The sequence below is a fragment of the Heloderma suspectum genome, chromosome 15 (genome assembly GCF_057233095.1).
Source record: "Heloderma suspectum isolate Gila_16-S chromosome 15, 16-S_ref, whole genome shotgun sequence".
In the NCBI taxonomy this organism is placed as follows: Eukaryota; Metazoa; Chordata; class Lepidosauria; order Squamata; family Helodermatidae; genus Heloderma; species Heloderma suspectum.
In genome coordinates this window covers 3672966-3684642 of record NC_139472.1, presented here as the reverse complement: position 1 = coordinate 3684642, position 11677 = coordinate 3672966, and the positions used below count along the sequence as shown (strand labels likewise).

General features: G+C 48.4%; 1 protein-coding gene across 1 annotated transcript; it reads right to left on the bottom strand.

Moving 5' to 3' along the window:
• Positions 1-2444: 2444 nt before the first annotated feature.
• Positions 2445-7657, bottom strand: LOC146335202 (natriuretic and helokinestatin peptides). The gene is made up of 2 exons (XM_084822241.1): positions 7487-7657; positions 2445-2982 (listed from the first exon to the last, which is right to left on the bottom strand). Exons 1-2 carry the CDS (start codon positions 7580-7582, stop codon positions 2542-2544), a joined length of 537 nt encoding a protein of 178 aa, XP_084678367.1. The 5' UTR covers positions 7583-7657; the 3' UTR covers positions 2445-2541.
• Positions 7658-11677: the final 4020 nt, after the last annotated feature.

Sequence of the window (11677 nt, the reverse complement as noted above, 5' to 3'; positions counted from 1 at the left end):
TTATTTTCCACGCTTGCTCTATCTCTCTCCTTGCAAAAAGAAACCACCACCACCCATTGATTTAACTGCAGAGACAGACCGACATTCTAATATCTCTGGAGCCACATTGTTAAGGGCACAATTAATTGCCCAGTGATGGGATTTACTGATATCTGTCTTACGGGGCACTTTATATTATTTTGTCCAGCTCCTTTTTGCTCCTGTATGCTTGCCTTCTCTCAAATGGATGGACTTTGAGATGCACGTAGCCCATCTGTTCAGACCTCCCGCCCTGAAGCAGGAGTCTGTAACCCTTAAGCCTTGTTCCCTACATTGGGTGAGCCCACAAGAACCAGACAAGCCACGTCTTACAAGCCAGGAAGGAATATCATACTGAAGCATCTTCACGGCAGTGTAAGAGAGCTTGAGAAAGTGAGCCAGCCCACATCTGGCACCCACAATGAGCACTTGTAGCAGAACTTGGTGCCTTCCAGATGTGTCTGGCTAGGACTCCAAGCATCCCCCAGGAAGCCGTGACAGAGGCATGCTGGGAGTTGCAGTCCAACACATCTGGAGGACACAGGGTGCACTAGAGCTTCAAGAGAAAATGGATAAATTAATCATCTGTAATGGTCTTGTAGGCCCCTTCCAACCCTGCTATTCTATGATTCTATGATCTACCAATCAAGAACCAAATTGAAGGAACGTAACGAGAGGAACTGAACCCTACTGGATCAGACCGTCAAGTTTAGGGGCATTGAACCTCTCTCAGCCAGAGGGCCAAATTCAGTTTCAGAGAATTCCCATGCTGGACGGGGTCAAAGGCAAAAAATGGGTGGGGCCCAAAATATCAGAGCTTCAAGCTCTGAGGCCTGAGGTTCTGACCCTGGATTTAATGCAGCATCCTGTTTTGCCCCATGGCCAGTTTCAGATGCCTCCAAGAAGCCCACAAGCAGGAAATGAAGGGACTAGCCCTCTCCTGTTTTTGCTGTCCAGCAAAAATGTAGGGGTATGCTGCCTCTAAACTTGCAAGTTCCACATACTCTCTATGACTAGTAGTCAATTTGAATGGATGTGGCTTATAAGTAATGGCACATTTATTTCTTTATTTTTGATGCTCTATTTAGTCCTGGCATGTTACCAGTGGAAAAAAAGGAGAGATGTAGGCAGAAATCCTATGGCCCCTAGACATTGTCTGAGGGGCCATAAGAAAGTGGGGATTACCCCCTCCGAAGTCGGAGACAGTGCTCCGACCTCGGAAGGGGGAGTCGGAGATCTGACTTCATGACCCCAAGCCCTTGCAGCCAACACCCAAGCCAGCTGGCCTCCGAGATCAGAAAATTGAGCTCGGAGAGGGAGAAAATGGGGTGTTCTGGTGGGCAGAGAGGGGAGGAGACTGGGGCAGTCAGGATACAAACTATCCTGAGGCCTCTTCAGCCTCCTTCCCTCCCTTTCTGCAGTGCCGTAGCTAGAAAAGACCTGTCTAGTGAAATATGCTGGGCAGGAGGATGGGGAGGTGAAGTTCACCTCTGCCACTCCTCCCGCCCTGCATTGGATGATTGGAAGCCTCCAAGTTCAGGGGTTCTGATCATCAAGGGCACAATTAGTAGGACTGCATTCTAAAGAAACTCCAAAAATAATATTCTAACTTGAACCTACCGAGACACCATGTTCAACACCCAAGGCCCTCCTCTGAGTGCCTTCTCTGTGGGAAGCTCGGAAGGTGGCAACAAGGGAGAGGGCCTTCTCAGTGGTGGGCCCCTGGGTGTGTTGAATGCACTCCCCAGGGAGGTCTGTCTGGCACCAACACTGTCACCTTTTCAACACCAGGTTAACACTGCCCTCTACTCCCAGGGATCTAATGGCATACGGTGGGGCATTTAACAGTTGTTTTGTCTGGCCCCAGTATTTTACTTTAACTGTTTTTTTAATAATCGGTTTGGATTTGTTTTTAAAGCTTTTGTGTTAAAGATTTTCTGTTTTTATTAACTGGTATTTGTGGATTGTGATTCCTATGAAATGCCCAGATGACTCTGGCCATTGGGCAGTATAGAAATGAAATAAATGAAATGGTGTGCCCATTATTCCGTGTCCCAGAGTGCAGGACACGGAATAATGGGCTCAAGTTACAGGAAGCCAGATTCCGGCTGAACTTCAGGAAAAACTTCCTGACTGTTAGAGACAATGGAACCAATTACCTGGGGAGGCGGTGGGCTCTCCCACCCTGGAGGCATTCAAGACGAGGCTGGTCAGCCACCTGTCAGGGATGCTCTGACTTGGATTCCTGCACTTAGCAGGGGGTTGGACTCGATGGCCTTGCAGGCCCCTTCCAACCCTACTGTTCTATGATTCTATTGTGTTCCCACCCTACCCCCAGTCATGTTCAAATTGATTTAAATTGAACACAGACATGAATAGATGAGTCAGTTAAAAGGCAGATGATAAATCAAGGCAGCACTTTTGAGTCAGTTGGCAGGAGTATTTTTTATTTTTTAAAATACAACTTTGCAGACCTTTGCTTCAATTATATGGATTTTTTGAGGATTCAGGCATCCCCTTCTATTATTTTTTCCCCTGTGAGCTTACACTATTACATCCCATCCCACTCACGGCTCCGATCCGGTCAATTTTCTGACCAAAGCAGCCGTCTCCGGGACTGAGCCTTTTGTTCCTCCCTGGGGACCTCTCGAAAGAGCGCTTGATGAGTTTCCGAAGAGCATTTTCATTGGCGGCTCTTGGCTCGTAGTCCACAAATGGCGGAGGATTAAATGGAGGACCTTTTTGCTCGGAAGCTCTCGGGATTAAGGGCATTTGCAGAGGAGGAGGAGGAACATTTTCGTCGGAAGCTCTCGGGACTAAGGGCACATATGCAGGAGGAACATTTTCGTCGGAAGCTCTCGGGACTAAGGGTTGATATGGAGGACCATTTTCCTCGGAGGCTCTTGGCTCTAAGATCAGTTCCGTAGAATCGTCGTCGAACCGTTTAGACAGGGACCGATATTCCTGGGGGAGGGGGAAAAGGGGAGAGGGAGAGTAGCAATATAATGAGAAGCAAGAAACTAATGTTTTGATTAATATACATAATCTAGGCACATTGCAGGATTCCTCCTTGCTTGGGACAGAATTTGGATTGCGACATTAATGAAGATGACATGTCCAAAACAGAGATGGGGAACTTTGACCCCCTAGACCAGGGATGTGAAACCTCTTCCAGCCTGAGGGCTGAATTCCATTTTGGAGAAGCTTTCAGGGGCCACATTCCAGTGGTGGGCAGGGCCAAAGGCAAAGGGGGCAGGGGCAAAATTACCAGGCTATTTTAGCTTAAAGCTTTTACTTCCGATTACTATGCCTTAGGAGAGGCATTTCAACCTTTTAGAATGGGGAAAAAACAGCTCAAAGCCAAGAAACCACCAAATCGTTGGTGGAAGAGGAAGGGGCGTGGCCTTCGGGGGAACCCCAAAGTGCCAGATTTGGCTCCCTGTAGGGCCGGATTTGGCTGTTAAAGTTCTGCAACCCTGCTGTACATGTTGCTGTACATGTGATGTCCCATCACCTCTGACCATTGGTGATACTAGCTGGGACTGATGGGGATTGTAGTCCTGCAACATCTGGAGGGGCCACACGTCCTCTACTCCTGATTGAAAGTGTTACTAAATGCTATTCAAGGTAAATGAAAAAGCCAGGGAAATTTGGCTTAGAATCTTCAAAGCCAAATAAACACAGGAATTTTTTTTTAAAAAAGGAGTGACTTCTAGGAGAGTTGGGGGGGGGGGGAGTCTTGCAATTAACTATATATATATATATATATATATATGCCCTTCTTGCAACTGCAACCAGTAAGAGCCGGGGTATAAAATGACATGGTCTGCCTTCTTTGAACTGCACGGTAACCCCTGTGCTTGATCACTGTTTGTTTATTACATTTCTATGCCACCCAATAGCTGAAGCTTTCTGGGCAGTTCGCAACATTTTAATTCCCATTTTATTGATGGGTAAACTGAGGCTCAGGAGGAGCAAAGCCATGGATTGAATGGTGGGCCTGATCTGTGCATGAGATGGACCCTGCCAAGTCTGTGCAGCTGTGGAACATCTTCAGCAGAGATCCAGGTGTGTCACAAAGCAGGTAGAGGAGGGGGCAGCAGTGATGCTATTTCAGGCTTCAGCGGGAGTTGGGGGCAAAGATATTCTGATCTGGCTAGGGGGACAAGATTCTCTTGTGGCCCTCCAGATGTTTTGGACTACACATCCCCAAATCCTTCACCACTGGCTACGCTGATGGGAGTTGTAGGCCAAATTGTAGGCCAAACTCCCATCGCTGATGGGAGTTGGAGGCCCAAATTGTAGGCCTCCCTTGCCCTTGGGTATATGCAAGTAAAAGGGCAACAGCAAAAAAGCGATGTCTTTTGTTGTGGTTATACTGTAATTGCAAAGCAGCCATGAGTTTCAATTGTGTATTTTTATCTCTGTGTTGACGTAGTCTGATACAGCACTTGCGCTGTGTGGAAACTTTCCTCTTTGTAGTGACATGTGTGTCCCAGCTTTGGGTGATTTTTTGGTTTCTGTGCAGTTTCCCCCCATTCTAAAATGCTGAAATGCCTCTCCTATGGCTTATTTGCCAGCTGTAAGAGCTTTCTGCTACAATGTGGTGGTATTCTGGCCCTTCCCCTTTACTTTTGATTCTGCCTCTGCTGGAATGTGGCCCCTGAGAACTTCTCCAGAGTTTTGCCCTTGGGCTAAAAGAGGCCCCCAGCCCTGCTGTAGAAGGAGGGCTCCCCGCTGTGTGTGGAACGTGGCTGCCACCACTCCTTAGGTCTTACTTCCTTAGTTCCTAACAGCAGCTGCTTCTTGCTGTGTGTGGAACGAGGCTGACACTGCCTCTTTACTGCCTTAGCCCCCCAACGGAAGCTGCTTACTGGGGGAAGGGCGCCCAAGTCAGAGGCTATGACTTGCAGATCAGAAGGTGTAGCCTGCTGCAATAAATTGCATGAGGGATGTGGGTGAACAGAACAGAACAACCCCAGCAAAAACAGCATCTCTTGTCTCACCTGTGTGCTCCCTTCTCCCTCTTTCTGAGCTGGCTCCCGGAAAATCTGGTTAGCTCTTAACTCCTGTGCACGTGGACGCACCTAGCACCTCATCTCAAATTTGTCTTTCAATCTCACAAGCCCCTCCATCATTTCGGCAGAAACCCGCCACGTTTGGTGTCTCTTACCTGCAGTAGTATAGTGGCAAACTCAGAAGCTTGGGGTCCCTACACAGACACACTCCTCACAGCCACACGCCCTTCTAAGGTTATACAACCTTGTACAACCACACAATAAAAATGAGCTTTTTCCCACTTACTTTATCTCTAAGCCATTATTTCTTCCAGTTAAGTTTGCTCAATGCAAACCAGTGCGATGCCTGTTTACCCTGAAGTCCCACTGAGTTCAATGGGTTTGCCATGGGTAGGACTGCAGTCTTCACCTTACTTCTCATCCCTGGTGTGTGTAGAGTAATAACGCAGAACCATGCGTTCAGCAGTGCCGAGCACACGCCTCCAGGAAGCTCACGAACAGGGCAAGATGGAGGAAGCCCTCCCTTCCTGCTGGACCCCAGAATCTGGTGTCAATCAAGGGTACCCTGCCTCTGATGATCAGGGGTACTATCCTGCCTCCCAATCACACTGCTTGCCCCGAGGATAGTTAACCGGAAAAATAAAGGCTTCCTTCTTCACACGGAACTTTTATCCTGCAACTGCGATTGCTCCTTCACGGAAGTTTGCAGGCTCTTTACATGACGCCGTGAACCTCCAAGGCATCTCCTGCACTAAATGCCCTTTGTTCTGCTTTTAAATAGATCGCAGATAATGAGCTATCAATTACCCCATTTTGTTCCGCTTCAGTTCCCTCTATGAAAAGAGGAAAAGTGGCAAGAAGAGGAACGGGATCAATGAAAGATAATGGAAGACTCAGATACGGGGAGAAGGAGGGGGGAAGGGGAGGGGGGAAAGGAAGTGGGTGAAAAAGGGAGTTGTTGTGATCCTGCATTTAAAATGGAAGCAGAAAGCCCCATTTTAAATGCAGGATTTTAGGCTGGTGTAGAGATGCCCAAAATCTCGCCCTCTCCTCCATACGGCATATGCTTAACGTACAATGAGTGCAAGTGATTTGCAAAAGAAAACAACATACAGCCATGCACAATTAACATGCAGAATTCCCTGACACAAAAATGTGGTGATGGCCACTTTCATTGGCAGCTTTTATTCATGTAGGATGGTTCCATCAGCAGCAATTGGCCATGATGATGATGTTGAACCTCCATGTACAGAGGCAGTATACCTCTGGGGACCAGACACTGCAGTCAAACCACAGAGAAAGTTGGACTTTTTTCTGTCGAAGCGTGCATTGGATTGTACTTTAAATAGAAGGCCTGGAGGTTGGGTCAGAGATTCAGACAAAAAAATTCCCCTTTCAACGGACCCCCTCTCAGTTGACTTGTTCACAGATTGCTAAAGCAGAAAACATCTGGATATTTCCTCCCCATTGTTTATTTATTATTTAAGTTATATTTCACCTTTTTGCCCAAAAAATGGTGCTCAATGCAGCTGATAATAGCATACAGATAAAAAACAAAATATTAATTAAAACAGAACATAAAAACAAATACATTAAACACTATAAGAACCACAGCAAAAAACAAACAAACAGCATTTAAATAAATCAACAGCATACAATTCTGCATTTTAAAGGAGCTGGCAAAAAATGCCATTTAAGCTGCAATCTTATACACACTTACCTGGGAGTAAGTCCCATTGACTTATTGGTCTTACTTCTGAATAGATAGGTAAAGCAAAAGAATTCTAGCACCTCCTCTCATTCTGCCCAATAGCTCTACATGGCAGGGAGATTTTTTAATTATTCTTTGAGGCGGTGCTGCACTGCCCGCACAAAAAGGGCTATACCACGCGCTCCACACGCGGACACACACCGTCCTCCTCCCAAAAGTGATCTTGCCCAGCAGTCTGAGAAACTCAGCCCCCTTCTCACTTCCTAGCTCACTTCTGCCTCTCCTCCTCCACCCGCCGCTGAGCGGGTTCTCCCCGACTGGGCTACTACCCCCAAAACTCTCCTGCCTCCCTCAGAAGATGGCTGTGGGGGCCACAATCTTCACTCAGGCCACAGCCACCTCCGTCCAACGTCTCACGGGGCGACTCAGAAGCAGCAGCGCCCCCGCCACCTCCCCTCCTCACGCCCCTGCCTCCCGCTGGATGCCTGCACTGAGCGGGGGCTGGACTCGAGGGTCTTGTAGGCCCCTTCCAACCCTGCTGTTCCATGGTTCTCTCCCTCTCCCTCTCGGGAGGCTCCAGTGGAGGGAGAAGAACAACAGCAGGGCCAACGGCGGGGTTGTTCCCTCCCTCCCTGGCTCACCACTGGGAAAGGGGAGGGGAGCCAGCTGGGAGCCCTCTGCAAAAAGAGTGCCGGGTTGAAGACCCGGTGTGACCCCTCATGACCACAAGCCTGCTCACCTGGCCTCTTTCCACTGGATTGGCCCTCCCCTGATCGAGAGTGAACAGCACCAGGAGCAGCGGGAGCCAAGTGGAGCAGGCGAGTCTGGGATTCATCTTTGTGCTGCCACCCACCACAGTCTGTGCTGGATCCTCCGGGAACGCTTTTCGAACCTCTCCCCGTGGCAAGATGGGATGGCTGCTTCTCCACGCAGCTTTTATATTTCCCGTGGCTCCTCCCAAATCCATCCCCAAGTTCCCGGAAAATGTCCAAGGATTATTTTAAGCGGGTCTCATCTTTTGTCAGGGGAAAGGGCACTAGCAGAACATCTCTGCTAACACACGCTCTGTGTGTCTGTCTCTCTGCAGGTGGAATTTCCCTTCAGCTGGCGACAGCAGTGAAAAAGAGGGAAGTCTGGCACTCGGCCGGTGCTGAAGTTCTTTTGCACAGTCTTGGTCTGGAAAACCAAGAGAGCCAGTGTGGTGTAGTGGCGAGAGTGACAGACTGGGAGCCGGGAGATCTGGGTTCTAGTCCCCACTCGGCCATGGAAGCTCACTGGGGGACTTTGGGCCAGTCTCAGACTCTCAGCCCAACCCACCTCACAGAGTTGTTGTGAGGCTAAAATGGAGAGGAGGAGGATAATGTAAGCCACCTTGGATTCCTTGCAAGAGGAAAAAAGGCGGGATATAAATGCAATCAATCAATCAATCAATCAATAATAAAATGTCAACGGCCTTAGTCCCCTGCACTAGTCAGTTTCCTCTGCTGCCTGGCTAGGTTGCAAAATACTTTCTGATGGTTCCCTCTATGTATGGATGTGTATACATGTGTTCCATTTTCTGTTCCAAGTGCCCATTTCACAGATGGCAAAGTGATAAACCTCGGAGACAAGTGACATGGCCAAGGAAGCGAGGCGGGGGGGCAGTCTGAGTCCCAAATAAGAAATCACAGATTCCCAACCCCCCTCACTCCTGCAAAGCACAAGAAAATATCTGTTTCACAGAAGGTGAAACAGTGACATTCAGACAAAAACACATACACACGCAGAAGACAAAATGCACACCGCACACACAGAACCCCAGGCAAAACACACAGCACCCTGAAACAAACCAGGTCACTCACTCACTCACTCACCATGGGAATGTGGTTCCTGAGAGCTGTTCTGAAATATGTGTGTGTGTGTCTTTATTTATTTATTGTATTTACAACATTTATATACCGCTCCGCATCTAAACAGATTCTGGAGTGGTGAAGGATAAAAGATAAAAAAGAATAAAACATCACATTACAAGTTTTTTTTAACAAACAGAATGCCAATAAAAACTGTGGCTGGTCAGTCAGGGAGGGCTTCTTGAAACAAAAGTTTTCAGGAGGCGCTGAAACAACACAATGTGTATATTGTATGCGTATGTATATGTGTGTGTGTGTGTGTGTGCATGCATATATAAACAGAGAAATATAGCAAAGAGAAAGGCGATAAGACAAGGGAAAGAGTTCTTGGTCACTGGGATGTAGAAAATCAAGGGACAGATCTGGAATCACAAACCTGCTCCCTCTCCGAAGCCTTCCTTGTCCCCACTGCTAAACCGAGAAGAACCGAATATTATGGGTGTGATAAAGGCGGAGGTGGCAAAGGAAGTTCTGAACTGCGGAATGCCTGTCTCATCATAAGCAGATAGGAAGACAAAAAAAGAGAGCGGTAACAGCTTTAATTTTTTATTATTCTTATTCCTACAGCCCCGTCTGTGTACCTGGATGGGTACATGGGTTCTTTATGGTGTAACATAAGCTGAAACAGACAAGTCTTTGCCCACTGGGAGCTTACAATCTCCATGTCAGCAAAGTGAAGGCAAGAGAGGCAGGTAAGGTGAGGAAAGAGGGAGGCAAAATTAAAAGATGAATCATATGCTCAAACACAACTGCATGCATTACAGCTGCCTTCCCCGAGCTGGTGCTTTCCAGATGTGTGAGAGTGCAATTCCCATCATTCCCAGCTAGCATGGCCCTTGGCTTGGGCCGAGGGGCAGTGCAGGCAAACACATCTGCAGAGCCCCAGATCGGGGAAGTCTGACCTAGAGTGGCATGTGCTTTCTCTTCCTGCCATAGCTCCGTCTTGGCCAGAAAACAGAACTGCATTCGGAGACCCTGAAACCCTGGAGAGCAGCTGCTGCTAGTCAATGCTGACAATACTGGGCCCGATGGTCAACTCAGTATAAGGCACGTTTGAACTCCTCTAGAGTTCTGACTGAAACCTGGAGTGGATTCGCCGACCCACGGACACCGGAGCCGCCAGTCTCCATTGGGTGTAAGGTAGCTTCCAATGGCAACAGTGCCTTGGGCAAGACACCCCCAATGCCCCCCTCCCTCAGCGAGTCTGCCTTCTCGGCGCCATCGGCACCAGCTGCTCTTCCTCCTCAAGCAGATTGTGGTGGTGAAGAGGAGGAACGAGTCCAGGGGGCTCTTTTCAGTGGGCCCCCACCGGGGAGTGGGCCCTTGGCAGGTGCCCAATCATGCTGACCCTTGGTGCCAGCCCTGAATGGCAAGAGGAGTTTCCTGTGGCAAGATGCGTTGGGAGTGCTTCGCGTTCGCCTGTTAAGCAGGACAGCTTCCGTCCAAAGCGGAAAAGCTAAACCACTTGGCTCCCTATTAGTCCTTTTTTTAAAACACAAAATAAAACAAACCATCTTGGCATCCTCTTGTCGGAGCCAGAAATGTTATCAGAATTTCTCGTTGTCTCAATGTGACAAAATCTACCGTGTATTCATCCATGAACTCAGAATGAAGAATGCTGTGTTTCCAGTCCTCGTCTCGCTGGGAAAGGTGCCTCTAAAGGAGAGGAGATGCCACTTCCTTCGGTCTTCTTTAGGGATGTCACTTTTGTTGACAGAGCCCCGATGGATTCAGAAGGAAACTAGCTACTGAGACAACATTAGCATCTGCCAACGGTGGCAGAAGACCATTTTAATTGGGGCTGTGTTTTTTTCCAGTCCAGAGCGAGCCAAATTCTCCTATGCATCTAAACTCCATGGTTTAGGCTCGACCTGTTCCTCAGGACTTAAGTTTGGGGTGGGCAACTGGTGGCCCTCCAGAAGGTTTGGCCCACAAAACGCACAAGCCCTCACCATTGGATGTGCTGACTAGGGGTGATGGGAGTTGTAGGCCAAAATATCTGGATTTAGGTTGTTCTGCTGTATTCCGTGTTTGGGGTGGGGGGGAAACACTATCCTGTACACCAGGGTGGAGAGCATCAGGCCCAGGCCAAACCCAATCTGACCATTCAGGGTTTCTCAGGAAGCCACACCTCTTCCCCTGGCCTTACTCCCTTTTGCCTGGCCACCGACCGTTTGGTGGTTTCCTGGCATTTCTTCTGTTTTCTCCCCATTTTAAAAGGTTGAAATACCTCTCCTAAGGCTGAGTTACTGGCAGACGGAGCTTTAAGCTACAATATTCTGGCATGTTATGTATTTTTGACCACACCCCTTTCACCTTTGGCTCCTCCCACCTCTGGAATTCAGCCCGAGAGCTCCTCTGGCCCTCAGGCTGAAAGAGGTTCAATACCCCAGTTATCCAGCAGCAGCAGGCAACCTGGTGCCCTCCAGAAGTTTTGGACTACAAGTCCCACAATCCCCAGTCAGCATAGCCAGTGGCAGAAATGATGGGGGTTGTAGTCCATCCCCTCTGGAGGGCACCTACCCCTGTGACTGCAAGCTTTGTTCACCTCAGTAAGGATCTTTCTATTGTTTGGTTTGAAACTGGTGCTTTGAATTAGGATTATATTAGGATTATATGTAAGCCGCCTAGAGAGGGCATCCACCCCACCAATCAGATTCATGGGATGACACCACTGGGTTCTAGCATTTTGAGGGAGGGAGAAAAATGTCTCCCTATCCACATTCTCCACACCATGCATCATTTTCTCCACCTCTGTCATGTCTCCCCTTACCCTCCTCTTTTCCAAGCTGAACAATCCCAGCTGTTGTATCCTTCTCCCATAGGGGAGATGCTCCAGCCCCTGGATCATTTTAGCTGCCCGTTTCTGCACTTTCTCCAGCTCTACAGTATCTTTTTTTAGGTGCGGTGACCAGAACTGGACACAGTATTCCAAGTGCGGCCGCACCACAGATTTGTATAAGGGCAGTCTGATCCTGGCAGTTTTATTCTCAGTTCCTTTTGTAGTTATGCCTAACATGGAGTTGGCCTTTTTTACAGCG